The sequence below is a fragment of the Dasypus novemcinctus genome, chromosome 5, assembly GCF_030445035.2.
Source record: "Dasypus novemcinctus isolate mDasNov1 chromosome 5, mDasNov1.1.hap2, whole genome shotgun sequence".
Classification (NCBI taxonomy): domain Eukaryota; kingdom Metazoa; phylum Chordata; class Mammalia; order Cingulata; family Dasypodidae; genus Dasypus; species Dasypus novemcinctus.
Window position 1 is genome coordinate 98,730,231 of NC_080677.1, and position 20,902 is coordinate 98,751,132.

The 20,902-nt window shown below is 34.7% G+C and overlaps 1 protein-coding gene across 2 annotated transcripts in view; it reads right to left on the minus strand.

The window, feature by feature from the left end:
- Positions 1-3,010: 3,010 nt before the first annotated feature.
- Positions 3,011-20,902, minus strand: part of FAM3C (FAM3 metabolism regulating signaling molecule C) — a 56,725-nt gene continuing 38,833 nt past the window's right edge. For both annotated transcript variants that reach the window (XM_058297287.2, XM_004459224.5), the window contains exons 6-10: positions 17,575-17,633; positions 16,328-16,378; positions 13,891-13,975; positions 5,157-5,283; positions 3,011-4,769 (exon numbers count right to left, since the gene is read on the minus strand). In XM_058297287.2, the coding sequence (XP_058153270.1) occupies positions 4,680-4,769; positions 5,157-5,283; positions 13,891-13,975; positions 16,328-16,378; positions 17,575-17,633 (412 nt within the window). In that variant the 3' untranslated portion in view covers positions 3,011-4,679. The remainder of the gene's footprint in view (positions 4,770-5,156; positions 5,284-13,890; positions 13,976-16,327; positions 16,379-17,574; positions 17,634-20,902) is intronic.

Consider the following 20,902-nt stretch of genomic DNA (forward strand, 5'->3'; position numbering starts at 1 on the left):
TCCTTGCGCGCATCAGCGCTGCGCATGGCCAGCTCCACACGAGTCAAGGAGGCCCGGGGTTTGAACCGCGGACCTCCCATATGGTAGACGGACGCCCTAACCACTGGGCCAAAGTCCGTTTCCCTCAATTTCATCTTTTACACTAGTTCGATATTATTGATGAATTTCAAAAAGAAATATTGGATTATGTTTGTAAACTGGTCTTTTCCTCTGGGCATATTAGAGTGTACTGGATTCAGAGATTTTACTTTTACTTGATTAAATAATGATTAAGGCATTGATTGGGTCACATCAGTAGGATGTTGAGTCCCTACCCCCTTGGTTTGTTGGGACTCACAGAGAAACTGCACCGCAGAGAAGGGAGGTTAGAGTTTTGATGTTGGAGTTTTTAATGCTGGAGTTTTGAGTTGGAACCCTGGGAAGTAAGCACACAGAGGAGATTCATCTTGAGGAAAGAGAAAAGGCCCCAGGAAGAAAGACAAGTTTGCAGCTGCAGAAACCAGAGAATGAACAGCTGAGCCCAGAAAGAGGCAAGCCCCGGGAAGAAAGGAACCCAGAAAGCCTGAACCCATGCAGACATCGGCAGCCATCTTGCTCCAATACATGGCAGTAGACTGGTGAGGGAATTAACTTACACTTTATGGCTTGGTAACTATAAGCTTCTACCCCAAATAAATACTCTTTATAAAAGCCAACAGATTTCTGCTACTTTGCATCAATACCTCTTTGACTAATACATCTTTTAAATGTTCAGTGTGCTTAGGGATTGGCATAACTGGTAAATTAAAATGCAAACTTGTTTAGCAAGTTGTACCTGTGAACCACCTGTCCTGGGAAGATTGTCTTCCATAATAAATTTACTTATATAAGCAATTTACAGGACAAAGAGAAACCTCTCTTTTGTCTCAAATCTAGGGGCTGGCCAGTTACTTTTTTCTTTTTGACCACCCATAAAAGACATCCCAGATCGTGTTGAAAGCGTTTCTTCAATATAGGTGCCCTTTAATTGTCTGTATCCTCACTGGACAGGAGGAATATTTTGAAGAGCCTTGGACAAGCAGGCAGGTTTCCACCATACGGAACCTGGATGGTCCTGTGACCCTCACTCTGTCCAGGTCCATGCCAACTAGCAGGCACTCCTATACTAGGGCTACCTGCTTTTTTCTCTCTCTCTCTATAGCCCTTGACTTGACAAGAAGCTCCAGAAAGAGGCAAGGGTGGGGAGGCAGTAGAGCAAGCAGTGAGATGATCAAAACCTAGTTAAACTGAGTGAACCTTGAGGGGAATGGAGATTAACTAGTCAATGCCATGTGACAATCAAAAACCAAGTATATGGCAGAAAAATCACCTTGGGAAGAGAACAAGAAAAGAATCCTTTCTAACTAATGCTTTAGGAAAGATAAAATCTGTTACTTTATTCTTCAACTCTTAATTTACATGTTCTTGTTGCTGTCCAGGATTTAACTGTGGAGCTTAAGTGGCAAATCTCCTCTATCAACATAAGCAATTATTCCCTTTCATATTCATTTAGAATATATTCTAAATTCACTTACACTTTTAACTGCTCTACTAACTCATAACAAATTTCTCATTCTTTCATTAAGAAATGGGAGTGGGGTGGGGGTTGGGGAGAAAGGTCAACAGAACTGAAAGAAAATGTCAAATTATAATTTGAGTAAACTTTTAAAGTATAATTTAAAGTACAAAATAGGCTAAAAGGATTGGGCTTCATCTGGCAAAAATTGTAAAATATTGGTATATCAGCTTACTCATTTAAAAACAAATACAATAAAATAAAATACAGAAAGAACAATTATAAAGACTCTGGCTCAATTTTTCTTTGATTTCCCCCATATAACTTATTTCCCTACTTTCTTTTGTTCAATTTAATAACTATTATAGCAACATCCTCTGGGAAAACATCTGTGAATTTCAAATTAAAAATAGGCACCCAGAAGCCCTTACACACCATGAAAAATATCAAAATTTCAATCTAAATTTTGGATTTTAAATAGAGAAAATTCTTAATAACTGTGGCAGTTTATTTTTGAGAACCCCAAAAAGAGAGATTATGTTTGTAAACTAATCTATTCCTCTGGGTGTGAGACCCTTTAAATCAATTAGATTGAGCTGGCATATCTTAATTAAATTACTTGTCAAGATTAGGGTTTTGATTCATCAATAGGGCTTGCCTCAGACTGAGTCCTCACCCCATTTGTGGGCTGATGTTAATGGACATTCACTCAAGTAGACACATGGAAGAGGAGAGAACCTAGTCATTTTGGTCCTGTCATGTGTCAGAAAGGAGAAGGCTCAATCAACTAAAACCTCAGGAAGAGAGATGAGCCATTTGCCTGATAGTTTGTAGCTGAAGAAAATAGACAGGTGAGCAGTTGAAAAGGCCCAAAGACCAGGCAGAGATTGCCTGCCATCTTTCTTCAACACGTGGTGACTGACTTTGGTGAGAAAGCAGCCTTGAGTGGGACTCTTTACAGCTTTTTAACTGTAAGCTTTTACCCCAAATAAACACCATTTAAAATGCCAACAGATTTCTGGTACTTTGCGTTAGCACCCCCTTAGTCAATTAAAACAACAAATTTAAATGAGCATTGTTTTACTTATAATACTGTGTTTTTAAAAAGATATTTGAAAATGAAATGTATTAAAATTATTCTTCCAAATTTAAGTTGGCCCTATTACAAGATGGAGTTGAAAGAAAAGCAAACTGTATCAGAGACCACATGACCAATCTTTATCCCTTTTTTTTTGATGTTTCATGCACCTTTACACATTACATAGCCATTATTTTAGTCTTTGTATTCAAAGTGATACCCTGCCATCTAGATACTTTTAAGATATATCCAGAGGATATTAATGTGTTTAAACATAGGAATGATTTAAATTTTGCATACTAAGCGATACAATGAATGCTTAGCAAACCTTAAGGAGTTTTGTAGGTATATTACTTAGCTAGATAATACAAAAAAGATTCACAATGCAAAACCCAGAGTATTTTTATAATTTTTTAATGTAACATTTATTTCATAATCCCTGGAACTGCAAAATCGTTTTCTTTTAATTTGCAGAATCAAGGGAAATATTTTAAACATCAAAATATACATGCTGAATGTGATTTAGCATATAAGCACCAAAAATCTGAAAAGTTTACAAAAATTGTCTGAACATGTAAGATGTATGTATTCATGAATTACATTCAGTTTGGAGGAAGAAACTACCCCAGAAATGTCAGAATATCTTCTAACTTGGTTAGAAGCAAAAAAAAAAAAGCAAAATAACAAATACTGCTTTCAGTGTTTTATATAAGCCAGCTAAAATTTAGATTCAAAATTTAAGTGCTGCCTTATGTTGTGAATGGCAGTTTGATCTTTAAATTTGTCTACATTCCAGTTTAAGATACTTGATATACAATAAGTACACTTAATGCCCTAAAAACAAATTAAAAAACGACAACAACAAAAAAAACACCTTATATCATTTAGTGAACACTTGAAGCTAACAAAAAAACATTAGATCTCACTTCTATATTTTTATGTAGAATTGAGTAATGCCATTTTTGGAGTAAGTAAAATTATATTTTAAATGCCATAATTAGTCCTCTCAGTAATTAACACTTCTCTAATATGCCATTATAACTTCAAGCAAAAAATGCTCTTATGAAGTAACATGAAGTAAATACAGAATTAATTTCTTGGTTTACAAATCAAAATTACTGTGATATTAAAGCACATCCTGACTGCAAATCACTTCATCAATGCTGATAACAAGTAAATGAGGAAAATATATGACACTATTGCTCCAACTGGCATAGCCGCCCTGACTGACCTACTAAGGTCAAGCCGGGGACTTGGCCTGGCTCCCCAGTTCCATGGCATTGCCACCTCCAGCCTTGCTCTGAATAGCTTTTACAAAATCAAGTTAGTCACATTGCTTACGCAAAATCCAGCGAACTGCAGTTCTGAACACCATCTACACTATTATGTATTTTGTACTGTTTATGTGAAAAAAAGATTTCGTTGTGCTTTTCACATATCTGATATAAGTTTTCCTATCAAATATTTTACTTCTAGGTTTCTTGGGATGAGGGGTAGGGAAGGAAAAGACTACAAAAAGAGGTATATCAGGAGAATCAGACTGTAAAGTAATGTTATACATACAATTATTCAAATATCTTTTTAATTGAAAAGACACTATCATCAAAAGGCAATATATATAAAAGAAAATATAGTCGTTTCCCACCCCCCTCCCCAATCCTTATTATTCCATGGTCAATTTTCATAGCAACCAGTACATATATCCATGTTTATGGCTAATATATATATATATATATATATCAATACACTTTTCACAATCTGTTCTGTTCCATTATCTATTGAGTACGCGGTTAGAATTAACGTTATTACCATAGCAGTCTAAGTCTAAACACTGTACTAATATTAGGGAAATGTGCTTAGAAATAGTTGTGATTTATTCATAATGATGACTATTTACAAAGATACCTATTTATGTTAGCAATAAATAATCCTGATATCAAAAGAGATAATGCTCATGCATACACCAAGATGGCTGCATGCTCTTAAAATATTTACACAGAGCTTCTCCGTTACAGCTTTCCCATTAATAGTCAAAGTGCATGTCCTTCGATTTTCTCCACATTTCCTTTAGTCTTGCTTCTGGGGGATGCATCCTTCCATTTCTACGACTTCAGGCCATCCTTCATATTTATTTGTATCCTTATTGTTCTTTATGTGCTATTGAAATACAACAACAGTATAATTTTAATAAACCTTTCTGCACTGTTGATTTTACAAACATGTTTTAGTTGAGCTCATTTCAGTAACATTTGCTATATAACAGGTAAAAGAATAAGACATTGCCGATGATTTTAAAGGATCATTGTTAGTCAAAAAATAAAGTTTGTTTTTTAAGTTCTAAAGTATTTTCAAACTTAACTGATTTTAATAACAAATGCTCAATTTAAATCCTTAACTAATGTTTTCTAAAACGTTTGAAATAAAAGTAATCATGTTCCATTGCATTGTCATGTAGGGGAAAAAAAAATTTCCCACACAGCATTTGACTATTAAGTTTTATACAATTTGCTCGATTATTAAATATGAAAAGTCTAAGACACTAACCTGTTCAAAAGGGCTTTTTGTCTTAATGCCTTTTCCACCACAGAAGACCCAATTGTCTCTGAAACCAAGATTAGTAATAGACGTACTCCCCAATTCAGCAATGAGCCGCCGCGCCTCATCATTGAGTCTTGAAGAGAAAAGAAAACCATGTCTAATGCACTGTATGTTATCTACCTAATATTACTTTCACCTAGAATATTTAACATGACATGCTAAAATGAGAAAATGGCCTAAATAAGAGAACATAAAAATTAGATAAAGAAGTTTTTCTGTGTAACATTCCTATTTTAATTCTCTAGGAACAAAAGACATGAAATCTAGCAATAAATTTTAAGTTTATTCTATTGGGAAGAAGCTTCTAGGTGTCCTTATTTCACAATAATTCACCTCCATTTAATTATTTTCACTACATCCATCAAATAAATGAAAGCCCTGTTAGTAGATGTCTACCCAGGCTAATTCAAGGTCTTAAGCAAACAATACCTTTGTAAAATTAAAAATCACTTTGAATCTCCACTAAACCCTTTGTAAATTATATCTGAAAAGAATAATGGTAAATACTGATAGAAATCTGGATGTTTCCAATGAAATGTCTTATTTAAGATAAATCTAACTTTTAAAATAGGGATATAAATTGTACTTCAGTGATAACTGCCAAGTGATTATTTAATAAAAATGAAAATATTAAACACATAATAGCTAAGTACCTGCCAGCATGAAGGACAGTTACAAAAGTGAACTGCTAGGAAAAGTGACAAATGCCATTAAATAATTTTGTGTAGGTTATTAGGCTAATATTGAATGATTTTTTCTCTCCCCTTTGTCTCAAAGGGGAAGAAATTCAGTAAAAAAAATACAAGCTGTAGAGCTAAAAAAGAACAAAAAGATAATAACTAAAGGCCAGCTATACAAGTTATTTTGGCACTAAGCTTTATACATTACTCAAAAGGCAGTAACTATGGGTCTACGAGAGTGGTCTGTTCTGCTAAAACCAGAGGTAAAGCAAGTTTTATACTTGCAAAGAGCTGGAGAGTCAGTGAGTCTTGTATTTCTATATTCCACAGTGTTCTTTTAAACATGCCATGCTAATATCATTTAGCTTCTTTATTGATAAAAGAAACAACTAAATAAAACAATTCTCATCTGACAACAAAGATAAATGGGAAAATGTATATTTTTTTAAAAATTTAAAGCTTCATAAAAGAGGAAAGAACTACATTTATAATTACATTTCCATATCCACCACATCCGTGGGGAAGTAAAGCTATTTGGATCACAAGCCTGGGCACCACTGTCCACCTGAAGAAGCTTAGTAGATTCAAAGAGAAAATAAGCTATAGCCCTTGAATTATTTAGCCTTTCAGACTCAAATCTATAAAGTGAAATAAAAAGAAAGGAGAAGAAATGTCTCTGTAAAAGAACCAGCTCAAGTCTCAACGTCTGTGAAGATTTGGAGACCTTTACACAAAACCACGTGTAGGTGCTTCTGGCTTTTTTCCCAACGCTCCTCTGTAGCCTTAATTCCTGTGCCAATCCTCTCATGAGTTAGTCATCACTTTTCATTAGTTTGCTCACTTGTTAAGCAACTACTGTGTTAAAGGGAGACTCCCTGAAAGTACTGTCTGAACCCCGTTTTCTTATTTCCAAAGAGTGTTTTGATGCCACAGATCATAAACCACTGGCCAAATTCCACTTATTAGTTTATCCAATCTTTGATTTCCAGGCATGCATTATCAACACGAGTAGATGAATTTCTTCTCAAGACATTTAAGAACTGCTGCTTACATAACAATATGTAAAGAATAAAGTCAGGACTGAGCTGCAGAGCCTGGGCCTTAGATTCCCTGGGCTGCTAAGCAACTGCCTCCTGCAGAGCAGCCTTGAGGTTCCATTCGCATTTATATCTTAGCAAAATCACACATCACAGGCCCTTCGGGTTGCTTACAAATAGCTGAAATAATGAATGTTAAATACACAAGTGCCAAGGGACTGCTTTTATGCAAAAGCTTCCAGCCAAGTAAGCAGTTATCCAAAAGCAGGTCAGGCCTCTGCAAAAAGTAAGTAAAATTTTTCCTAAAAGAGTTTTGTGTCAATTAAGAAATATGTTAAAGGGCAGCCATGATTTACTCCTGCCGTTTTGGATTTCAGAACAGATAATTTAGCCAGAGATTTAGAAGCAACTAAAATTTAGCTTTATGCTTGATTCCATTAATCTCTTTCCTTACCTCCTCATGAGAACACCTTTATGTCCTTCCCAGAAATGAGCTAACATAGCAAGCCTGAGACTGCTATCCTTAGAAAAGACTGCTTGCCTGAGTGGCCCTGGGCTGGGTCTGGGAATTTGGATTTCAGAAGGATGCGCACTAATCCCAGAACTGATAGGCCCTAAACCGTTCAAACAAACGGTATCATTTATGCTGAACACCTGCTTTCCTTCTGGGAGTTTGGAATTTTGTACCTGCTATGCACAGGATGCCAATTAAAATACTGAGGGCTGAGTTTCTAATGAGCAATCCTGGTAGACAACATTTCCCATGTGTTGTCACAACTTGTTGCTGGAAGAATTAAGCACATCCTGTAGGACTCCACTTGCAGAGGACTCTTAGAAGCTCGGGCCTGGTCTCCTTGCCCCATAAACCTTTCCCTTTGCTGATTTTGCTTTGGGTCCTTTTGCTCTAACAAATCATAGCTGTGTGTATGACTACATGCTGAGTCCTGCTGAATCCTTCTGGTGGATCACCATACCTGGAGGTGGTCTTAGGGACCCCCGACACATACCCCGATGCATATCTAAGTGTAGTTTTAAAACAAGATAACTTTCTCAACGACTACTAAAGTTTTCCACCTGTCAATATAGTTGGAAATTATTTATTGCTCCTTTTTTGATATCTTCTGTTTAAATGACTTAATTTCATATCCCCAAAATAAATCTAAAACCATGAAGTATAGTGACTATTTTAGCACCAGAGTAAATCAATTGTAGGTGTCAAAATGCCATATTTCTTTAAAAACCAAGGAAAAACCAGTTGGGAAGTGGAAATGTCAAGAACTTTGCAAGAAAATCACCATTATTCCTCAAGAGTTTGAAAAATATGGAAAGACACGTTGGATATAGGTGACCATGTAGCCTTAATTTTAAAGAGAGCAGTACAGATTAGAAACTCTTATGAGAATTTGACTCTTCTAAAACAAACAAAAACTAACAAGTAAAAAACAGCCATTTTCACTGTGTAATCGCAAACAATCCCAGGAAAAAATAGAGGATCATTTCTTTTTTTTTTTTTTTTAAGATTTTATTTATTTATCCCCACCCCCCTCATTGTTTGCAGTCACTGTCCGCTCTCTGTGTCCATTTGCTGTGAGCTGTGTCTGCTCATCTTCTCTTTAGGAGGCACTAAGAACCAAACCCAGGACTTCCATGCATTCACCCACCTAAGCCACCTCAGCTACCTGGTTTGTTGTGTCTCTCATTGTCTTTCCTCTTTGTGTCTCTTTTGTTGCATCAGCTCGCTGCACCTGCCTGCTGCACCAGCTCGCCTTCTCTAGGATGGACCAGAAACCAAACTTGGGACCTCCCATGTGGTAGGTGGGAGCCCAATCACTTGAACCACATCTGCTTCCCAAAGATCATTTCAAGTTAGTGCTGTCACAGCGTGTTCTGTCATGGGCTCAAACATAAAATGGTGTATGCAAGGCAAACCACATTACTAATGATAAAACTTTTAAAATGACTGCAAGGAAGACCCATAGCACTCAAATGAGGAGAGATTCAGAAAACTATTAAAAGCCACAGAAAGAATGTGTGCTACCAAGTGTGAATAATGAAGGAACCCACACTATTTTAAAAGAAGAATGATACAATATATCATCAATGCATAACTATCTTCTCCAGAGAGGCAAATAATCTTTAATGAAAATAAAAAGGGAACAGTCATTCAAGAATGATCATAAGTGCTTTAAAATAAATTTAAGTCTCCAGGCCCACAGAAGTCACACACTTAGATACTAAAGATGTATTAGTTCTAGTAGAAGAACCATGAAAAACAGAGATAGGCCAGCAAAAGTTAGTAAAATATTCCCGTTATCAAAATAGGGGAGGAAAATCTTAGAAACAGTCCAATAAAACTGACTCTAATTCCTAGCAAAATTCTAGAATGGACTGCAACAAAGAGATTCTCTGAGAAAAGAAAGAAGGAAAGTGAGGGAGAGTGAGAAGGAGGGAGGAATAAGGAAAGCCAAGTTATTTCTACTTCAGTTATTTAGGTTTTTAAATAGGTTTTTGGGCAGTTGATCAGCATTTTATAATTAACATAGTCCTTGAATTTCAAGGGAGCATCTGATAGTCTCAGAAAATACCCTCTATGAATAAATTAATAAAATAATGGAATAGTAGTATTTGCAGTTGATTAACAGATTGAATCCTAAAGCCTGTTGCAGGTTGGCACACTGCTTTTGGTAAGCATTTTTATCAATGACTTAGATTTAGACATAAGAACAACTTTGGAAAGTATACAAAGCCTGGATCAGAAAGCGCTCATAGGACAAATGTCAAAATCAAGACCCAGTAGGACAAAATCAGCAAAATTAAATTTAACTTGGATAAATTAATGTAAAGTCCTTCATTTAGATTCATCAAAATCAAACTCTGAATGAGGAGACCTGACTTGGCAGTGGTTATTAAAAAAAAAAAACTGAGATCAAAGGAAAAGATCTAAGAATTTAACTTGACCAAAACCTCATGAGCCAAAAATGTGATGTGGCTGTTTAAAGAAAACTAATACAATACTAGTCTGCATGAATATTCAGAGGAAACATAATATCTAAAACATGGTGAGCAAGCATCTCCATTGTACCCTGCATTGGCCAGACCACATCTGGAATGCAGTGTTCATTCTGGGGCCACTCATTTTAAGAAACAAAAATCAACAAGAGAGTGCCTAAAGAAAAGCAGCTAGGAGGGTAAAAAGACCTAGGAACCTGACATGGTGAAAAGGTTAAAAGAGCCACATATTGAGCCCGGAAAAGAGAAAACTAAAAGCCAATTAGCTTCCAATACTTGAAGTATCAAATGATTACGGGGAAAATATTTGTTGTTCTTGTATGCCATTAACCCATATTAAGAACAATCAAGCAGAATTTAGAGAAAGAACACGCTAAGAACATAACATTTATTTTAAAAGTGTATTCTGTTTCAAATGACAAGGGTACCAGCACACTTAAGCAGTAAAGAGTTCAGAGCAGCCATTGATAGGGAAGTTCCAAGGGAATCTGACCCTGGCTGGGATGCTGAATCAGGTGACCTTTACAATCCCTTCTTACTCAAACAACCATGTTGATATTGATCACTCAGACATGAAGTTAATACTGTAGAGTGTTCTCTCCAAAAGGAGGAATAGAAAAAGCAAAAATTAGCTTACTCCATCAAGGTATTATTAATATATTCTTTATTAAACGGTTTTAGAGGAGATGGAGGAGAGGGGATGGAGGGAGCAGGCATCATTACAGACCTATTCTCCTCAACGTGGAACTCTCTTAGATATAAATTGTTTTCTCTCTCTCTTTTTAAAAAAAAATTATTTTATTAAATAGGTATCCTATTTAAAATCAAAAGATGCTGGATGAACAAATGTTAAAAGTTTCTTTAGGGCAGAACTCCAGAGCCTTTCATTGTTAATCCCTAAAAGGGACAAAACACAAGGTAGATATAACACATCCATAGGTGAACCACACAAAATGTACAATGTCAATGAAACTGCTTCAGTTTAGAACCATACATAAAGTGGTATTGTTTTCTTAGTACAAATCTAAAATTACGGTGCTGTACACTAAATAAATTTATAAAAATAATTCAATAGAAAGACACACTGCACTCCTTCCAAACTTAAAGTTTTAAATTCTTTTCAATATAAATCTGTAAGAGATTTTTTTTTCATTCTTAATAAAATACATCTGGAAAAAAACTGAGTATCACAAAAAAGGTTTCTTACAAATATTGAGAGGCTCAGCCGCAATCAGATAGGCAAGAAGTACACTTATTTCTATAAAATTTAGTTATAAAATAATTGAAATTCTATCTTATGGAGCAGGAATACACAGACCAACAGAACAGAAATTCCAGAAACAAGTCAAATTTACATAAGAACCTAGTGTTATATAGGCATTAAAAGTCACCATGAAATTATAAATGGATTTTTAAAAACATGCAAAAACCATGAAATCACTGGGAAAAAAATCTAATGAATGTCAGACTTAAGAGAAGGAACAGTACTTAAGAGGATATTTTATAGATATAAGAGAAACTAAAAAAGAAAATCCAGACTTGAGTATATAAGAATTAATCTAAACTTCCAAGAGCCAACAAGCCCCATAAATTAAAATTAAAAACAAATAATGAAAAATACACTTATAACATGAGAAATAGTTAATAACCTTATTATATAAAGGGCTCTTACAAATCAATATAGATGAAACTGAATGGTCAAAAGACAATTTTCAAGAGAAAAGTAAAAAGAAAAAAAAATGGTGAAAAAAATCCCACCTCACCAATAATAAAAGACAGAAGTGTTAAAAAAGATCCCTTTTCGCTTACAGAATTGGGAACTTTTAAAAAATAAAATGCAAGGTGCCATGAAACTTCTGAGAGGAATGTAAAATTAGTAGCAACTTTAAAAATCCTTTTAAAAATATATACAAAGCCTCTAATTCAATAATTTTACTTCAATAACTTTATCTTAAGGATACAGGCATGATTATTCAAATGTTTTAAAGAATATTACATTATTGTTAACTATTAAAAATTGGAAATAGCCCAAGTGTCCACCATCAGGCATTTTATTAAACAGATTATAAATCGTGGCACAAGTTTAAAAATTATAATAGGCCAAAATAAACAATTTTGTTATAAATACTTAATGATATGGGAAAATATTTACCACATAAATAAGTAAAATATATGCTGTAAATGTTACAATTCCAAATGTGTGTTTTTTAAAAATATATATATGTGTGTGTGTGTGCATTAGATAGTCTAGAAATGGAAACTAAAATATCATCAATGGCTATCTCTGGACAGTGGTTTCTGTATTTTCCTTATTTTTACAAAACATACAACTTTAACAAAAAAGTTCTAAAAGCACCAACTATTAAAATTTATGAAAATACGGGAAGTGGATGTGGCTCAAGGAGAGCCACCCTGCATGAAATAAAGTACAGCCCACCCAGGAGTGGTGCCACACACATGGAGAGCTGACGCAATGAAAAAGAGACGCAGTTTCCCGGTGCCACTGAGGGTGCAAGTGGACACAGAAAGCAGACAACAGGGAGTGGGGGAGGAGAGAAATAAATTTAAAAAATAAAATAAAATTTATGAAATATATTATACCTACATTCATTCTGTGACAATGAATTCCATGTCCCGGAATTTACCGTAATGACATAATCAAAGGTACAAAAACTTTATTTAAAAGGATATTTATCATAATGTGATTTATAATAATAATTTAAAAAAAAAGAAACCTGTAATTATACAGGAACATTTAAATAAAGGTAGGTCCATATCATGGAATGTTAGTGATTCATAAAAGTAATGCTACTGGGAAGTGGATTTGGCTCACCTGATAGAGCATCTGCCTACCATATGGGAGGTTCAGGGTTCAAACCCCAGGCCTCCTGAGTAGTGTGGAGCTGGCCCATGCGCAGTGCTGATGCGCTTAAGAAGTGCTGTGCCATGCAGGGGTATCCTCCGTGTAGGGGAGCCCCAAGCCCAAGAAGCGCTCTGTAAGGAGAGATGCCCCACGGGAAAAAAGTGCAGCCTGCCCAGGAGTGGTGCCGTACACACGGAGGGCTGATGCAGCAAGATGGCACAACAAAAAAGAGATGCAGTTTCCCAGTGCCACTGACAAGAATACCAGCGGACAAAGAATAACACACAGTAAATGGACACAGAGAGTGAGGGTGGGGGGAAGGGGAGAGAAATAAATAAATAAATCTTTAAAAAAATTAAAAATTACACTACTGAACAATATTAGTGTCAGGGAAAATGATTAAACGTTGATAAAAACAACATGGAAGAAAGCATAAAAAATTTTATATACAATTTGATCCTAGTTTCATAACAATAAATGCATGATAAATATTTACAGGAAGCAGACTTGGCCCACCGGTTAGGGCATCCGTCTACCACATGGGAGGTCCGCGGTTCAATCCCTGGGCCTCTTTGACCTGCATGCAGCTGGCCCATGCACAGTGCTGATGAGCGCAAGGAATGCCCTACCATGCAGGGGTGCCCCCTGCATAGGGGAACCCCACGTACAAGGAGTGCACCCCGAAAGGAGAGCCGCCCAGCACAAAAGAAAGTTCAGCCCGCCCAAGAATGGTGCCACACACACGGAGAGCTGACACAACAAGATGATGCAACAAGAAGAAACAGATTCCCGTACCGCTGACAACAACAGAAGCAGACAAAGAAGAACACACAGCAGACAGACACAGAGAACAGACAACTGGGGTGGGGGGGGTGAAGAGGAGAGAAATAAAATAAATAAGTCTTAAAAAAAAAATATTTACATAAGAAAGACAGAAAGGAACCAAACGAAACCAAAAAAAAAGTTAACTGTAGTCATCTGATAGTTGGGTTACTTTGCTCCACTTTACAAATATTTTCAATGAAAATGTATTATTTTTATAATTATAAATGTAGCTTTAAAAAGTTACTTAAAGTTTTAAGTTTACATACTTGGTTGCTCCATCATCATATGTTCCCATTAAAACTATTGAACCATCTGGTATGGACTTCAGAAACTCAATAAACGGTGCAACATCTAAAGAAAATAGAAGGGTTGAGGGTTGTTTTTCTTCTACTTAAATGAGTAAACATCACAATAATCTAAAAAAAAATTTAAATATGAAGGACATACAAATCAATACTTTCTAATGTAGAAAAATAATAATAAATGGAGACAAATCTTATGTACAGTTTAGAGAAATAGTCATTTGTCCCTTAATATGATGCCACCATCAACTTCAAATTTTCCAACCCCAATTCATCCTATGCGTCATTTTGTACTGATACTTCAAGGAGTAAATGAAAACAAACAAACAAACCACAACAACAACAACAACACAGCAAAGCAGCATGTCAAAAGTATACTTGCAATTTTAAAGCAAGGAACTCAAGGAATCTCTCAGGCATGACTAATTGAAACTTATGGAAAGCCTTATTCTGGGGTGCATGCGTAAGCTTCCTGGGGCGGGAGAGAGGCTAATGGACAAATTGAGTGCATATTAATCTATTATAAAGAGGATGCATAGCTTTTATCCAATTCTCAAAGGGATCTTAATTTTTAAAAATTATATAAATAGGTATGTATGCATGCATGCACACACATCTGCACTGATTTAAGGGATCTTTGCGTGCATCTACTTGCTATGATCTAGAGGAAGGAACCTAGATTAGGTTATCACTAAAGGTCAAAGGGAACTAATTACAGCAGATATTACAGTCACTACCCTCTTTACGTAGTATATCAACATCCAAAAGGACTTCAAAATAAACCACTTCAGTTCCTACAAACTGGTGATGCCAAATAAGGGCACAGGTCAGTTACTAAAAATCTTTTTACATCTTGAGCTCCTTACAATGCCAGGTTTCCTTACAACCCCCAAATCTAACATTACTTAAAAACTAGGTTAATTTAAATTTACTTTAAATTTAAGTTTCTTGCCACAGCAAGAAAGCCCAAATATTTTCTCTAATTGATTCTATTTTATAACAGAATTTTCAAAAAAGAAAAGATGTATCAAAGCTGACAGCAAAGAAATCAATTCCATTTAAATGCAAAGATGGCAGTATACTACAACTACTACTTAACTGGCAGTGTTTCCAAGCAAGCAATTTAGCCTAACTCGTGATAAGGGGGTGGGGGTTGTATGAAATATCAAAGTTTCCAGTAACATTACTGATTTCAACAACAGGCTTATAAGAACGTTTCTGTGTAATAAATTTTGGTAGGACCAATTATGCTTTTAGCTTTTGAAACTGATGGTAGCATTTTAGTTTACACACCTTTGTTAGCTGTGAAACGTTTTCCTAATCTTATTTAAGAAATAAATAATACATGGTACCTTATTACAAGCTGAAGAAATGTTAGAAAACCTAAACTGTCTGAAAACTCTTAACATAAATCTCAGCAATTCTAATAGCTGCTCGTTTCCAGGGAATACATAAGAGATATAGAGTGGTGCAGGGGCATTCCACATAAGGCAAATTTCTCAAACTAAAAACTTTGTTGGCCTTTCTTCTAAGTTGAGAAAGAAACTCCTTTCTTTCAGGCAGTATTCCTCTTTGATACCAATTCCTTGCCTCTGCATGCTGGTGACTTCTTCCTGCTCCTTGAAGGACTTTTAAATACAGAGGTGAAATTATCTGTAGACTGCCCTAAGTTCAAAGAACTAGGGAAAAAATCCTATTCCTTCTCTCCAATATTCATCTCCTTTGATAATTAGCCATATATCAGATGGTAGAACTGGAATGAAGTTTTTCTAAAATCTTATCTAAAATCTGGTAGTTTATCTTATATATCTAATGCTCCTTGTTATTTATCTTTGAGAGTGAAAAATCATATGTAAAAATAACAATCAACCAGTTTAAAATGTTTAAATTAGTTATTCTAGACTTTAAATCACTTATCCTTTTAAAAATTTCAGACAGAACCCAGAAAACCCAAAGCTTCTTGCTTAGAAATTTAGCTACCTAGTTTTACCAATCTTAGAACTAGTTCTGCAGAAAATGGAATTCAGATTTTTTAAACTTTTAATTCTGATACTATTTGTTTTTGTTTTTTCAGAAGGTACTGGGGATTGAACCCAGGACCTCATACATAGGAAGCAGGTGCGCAACCACTTGAGCTACATCTGCTCCCCCCCTTTTTAAAAAATTGTGATACATTTATACTCAATTACACATCACAAACTATTTTTCTAACAAAAATGAAGTATATACAATAGGACTGATGACTTAAATATAGCCGGATGTTCAGTGAAAAGAAAGTGAGAGAGAGAAAATGTACTAACACATAAGAGTGTTACTCCTTCATTAACGGGCTATATTATTTTGAAGCGATTAAGAAGACAGTGCTAACAGAACAGTCTTTGAATATGGTATTTATACTCACCTCCTCCCCACATGTCAAAATATTTAGTGTCTAATACTTCTCCTGTTTTTCCTGAAAAAAAATAAATTCATATCAAATTTTGCAAATGAAATTTACCATATACTATATAAAACTAACGATGTTACACCATGATCGATGAGAATTCATCAGCAGAAAATAAATAATTCAGAAAGAATTAAAAGTGGAATTACATATATCTGAAATATATTTTAAAGGGTAATGCTTAGATCCCTCCCTTAGGACTCTGTAAGTAATCTTTAAACAAAAAGAGTGGTAAAGAGAAATTCATTACTGACTCCAAACCACTTCAGTTAAAAGTGAGATTTTTTTTTCACCTTATTACTATCTTCCCTTATTCAAGAATTACTTAAAATTACATAAATCTTTTACAAAAAGTAAGTATTTCCTTGACTCGGATGCTATTTTCTATCAAGACCTTCTTTTCTCTATTTTTCAAAAAAATGTTATATTCAAAAACTATAAGAGGTTCCCATATACCCCCTCCCCCCACTCCTTTTAATTAAATTTATCTTTTAAAATACATTTTTTGTTATCAAATAGATTTAACAAGGAAAATGAGGAAATTTAGAAATGCAAAAATTTGCCTTGATTTAAAAAAAGTAAAAAATATTTTCCTGTACTATGAACCAGGCAAAGTGGCTGCTGTTTTCTAACCACCCTCTATAATTCTACAGGGTTACTGTACCAGAATGGGGAGGACCAGCATATAACATACAGGCCTCTTTTCATGGTTTCAGATTTTCAGATTTGATTTTGGTAGAACACCAAAGATTGTTAGTCAATGAACTGATTTAAAATAACGAACATATCAGAAAAATGGAGACAGGATTTAAAAATTAAAATAAATTCCTACTCTCCCTTCCCTTCCTTACTCCATCCAATAATCTACTACCCTTTGTCATTTTACATACCCTCATTCCTATCAAACTATCTTCATATTATGTTAAAATTCCAAAATGTGCAACAAGAAATCATTGATTTAATTTCAGATTGATCATTTCCTAACAGTCTCAGGGGAAGCTCTCCACACAATTCATAGCAAGCTGGGATGCTTCTGAGAAAGCATGGTATCAATATACAGGCACTGAATTTCCATCCATAGTTTTAGGAGACAATGTCAAAAGTGGTACTTTCTGACCTGATCCCTTGATATCAGAGTACATTTTACTTTCAGGGACATAAACACCCAGTGACTATGTCCATAAAGTTAAACAATTAATTCTTACCATTTACCAAGGCAACATTAATCCCTCTTCCAACATTATTCTTAACACCACTCATTAAACTGAAGGGTGAAAAAGTCAAGACAAACTTAGAATTAGTAACTTCACTTGAACAGATCACAGAAATAAAGTCATGCAAAAAAAGTGGGTATATTATATACACATACAATCCTTTTAGGACTGCAATGGATATTAAAAGATCTCTACTAAGTCAGAGAAGACAGATTAATATTGAATAATTTTAAAACACTGTACTTAATATCTCACAAATAGAAATATACATTAAAAAGTTTTAGGGGTCTTGCTGCTCTGCATCAATTATGAAATACTCTCAGAAAATCCTTAAGACACAAATGGATATTACACTCATATGACGCACCATTCACAAGAAATCAAAATTGATATAATCTCTTTTCCACATCATACAATATAAATGTGACATGAAACAAAAGTGAGATGTCAAACAAATCCTTTATATTCAAAAAGCAAGCCATGGGGAAGTACTCTTTCATGAATAAACATTCTTTTAGTGATTATCAATATAAAGTTTCTCTATATGCAGAGTAAAAAATACTATACTCAAATAATTAATGCATCTAAACATAATCACTAACACTGTCTCACCTAGGTAATCAACAGGCACTGGCAGCTCACAGACCAATACATAAAGACAATGATACTAGAGGGAGCAGATGTGGCTCAAGTGATTAAGCTCCTGCCTCCCACATGGGAGGTCCCAGGTTTAGTTCCCAGGGCCTCCTGAAAAAGCAAAGCAAAGCAAAACAAAACAAAACAACAACAAAAAACAAGCAAACAAATGAAAAATAAAAACCAACTCGAGGTAGCAAATTTGGCTCAACTGACAGAGCATCTGCCTACCATATAGGAGGCCCATAGTTCAAACCCAGGGCTCCTGGCTCACGTGGTGAGCTGGCCCATGTACAGTGTTGATGCACACAAGGAGTGCCATGCCATGCAGGGGTGTCCCCCATGTAGGGGAGCCCCACGCCCAAGGAGTGCACCCCACAAGGAGAGCCACCCATGCAAAAAAAAGCACAGCTGCCCAGGAGTGGCACTGCACATGCGGAGAGCTGATGCAGCAAGATGATGCAAAAAAAAGAGACACAGATTCCTGGTGCTGTTGACAAGAATGCAAGTGGAAACAGAAGAACACAAAGTGAATCGACATAGAGAGCAGACAACGGGAGGGGAGTGGGGGGAGAGGAGGAGAAATAAATAAAAATAAATCTTAAAAAAAAAAAAAAAAACAACTCAGAGAAGCCAATGTGACTCAGTGGTTGAGTGCTGGCTTCCCATGTATGAAATTTCAGGTTCAATCCTCAATCCCAGTACTTCAAAAAAAAAAAAAAAAAAAAAGACACTCACTGTGAAATTAAAGACACCAGTGAAACATTTAATACTGAGCTCACCATATAATCAGTAAAGTCTGTACAACTAGACTTATAAAACTAAAATAGTGGGTATCTTAATTTTGAGAGTAACACTCCAGTGGTATATGTTAAATGTATAACAACTGGTTGGATATTGGAGAAGAGGAAAGAATATTTATATGCATATGAATACACAAACATACACACGTATCCAACAAATATATACATATATATGTGCATAAGTTTATTAAAAATTTTACTGATATTAAAGGCTGTATAGCACATAATTTCTCAAAATGTTTTTTATCATAAATCCTACATAGCCAAATGATTCTCCTATCTGTAATCATACCCAGAGTTCCAATTACTAAATGAGTGTAGTTCTAACACAAATGTTGGCTGATATTTTCACTTACATTAAGAATTAGACAAAGGAAAAACTGAAACAATGAAGATGTATGTCAGAAATTTATTTATTTTTGGTCAGTAATGTGAGTGATAGCTTTGTGAATCAGATAATAGATTCTAAATACTGGAAGAATATTTCCTCAACATTTTGTGCTATTCACAATGTAAAAGCTACAGATAGGCCTTTGTAATGATTTACCCTGAATTACTAACATTTTTCCCTTACTCTTAAGTCAAGACCTTTAATCATCAAACTTTTTCATTAAAAATCTGCATAGTAATATCAAGAATAACCAAGAAAAAAAACACATACATATAGACATATATATTTATGTGTACACATAGACATACACAAATAGCTACACTCAGAAATACTTACAAATAAAGAAAAAATATTGGCACATACCCACTAAATAAGTAATTTAAGTATAAATGGTATAAATACACTAATCAAGACAGAAATTAGCATAATGTATTAAAAATATGACCCAACTACATGCTGTCTAAAAGAAACTTCGAATATAATGATATAGGTAGACAAAAAGTAAAAGGCTAGAAAGAAATATTCCATACAAAAATGACTCAAAAGAAAGCAGCATTACAATAATGAAAAGACAACCCAATTAAAAAATAGGCAAATGATCTGAATAGATGTTTCCCCAAAGAAGATATACAAATGCCCAATAATCACATGAAAAGATGTTCAACATCATTAGTCAAAGGGGAATGCAAATCAATAGAAAAAAATATGATTTCACCTCCACTAGGATAACTTTAATAAACAGTCAGATAACAAGAAACATTGAGGAGAATATGGAGAAATTGGAACCCCTAATGATGGGGCGAGTATAAAAATAGTTCAGCCACTATAGGAAAAAACCCTTGCATTTCCTCAAAAAATTAAATACATGGAGTTAACATATGAGCCAACAATTCCACTTCTAGAATATATCCAAGAAAAATAAAAATATTTATGCACATATAAACTTGTACATGAATGTTTCTAGCAGCCTTATTCCTAAATAGCCAAAATGTATAAACAACCTATATGTCCATTAACTGATCAATGGGTAAACAAAATGTGGTCTATCCATACAATGAAATATAATTTGACTATATAAAAGAATGAACTAAGGATATATATTACAATGTGGATGAACCTAGAAAACATACTAAATAAAGGAAATCATTTACACAACCACATATGATTCCATTTATATGAAATGTCCAGAATAGGCAAATCTATAGGGATAGAAAGAAGAATAGTCATTGTTTAGTCCTGTGGAAATGAATTTGGAGAAATGCTGGGATGGGGAAGGTTATAGCTAAAGGGTAAAAGGCTTCTTTTTGAGGTGATGGATATATTCTAAAATTGACAGTTATTATAGTTGCACATAACTTTGGATATACTAAAAACCACTAAACTATACATTTTAAATGGGCAAATTGTATGAAATCTCAATAAATCTGTTTTTAAAAAAGAATGGCTACATTAATATCAATTAATGTAGATTTCAGATCAAAGAAAACTA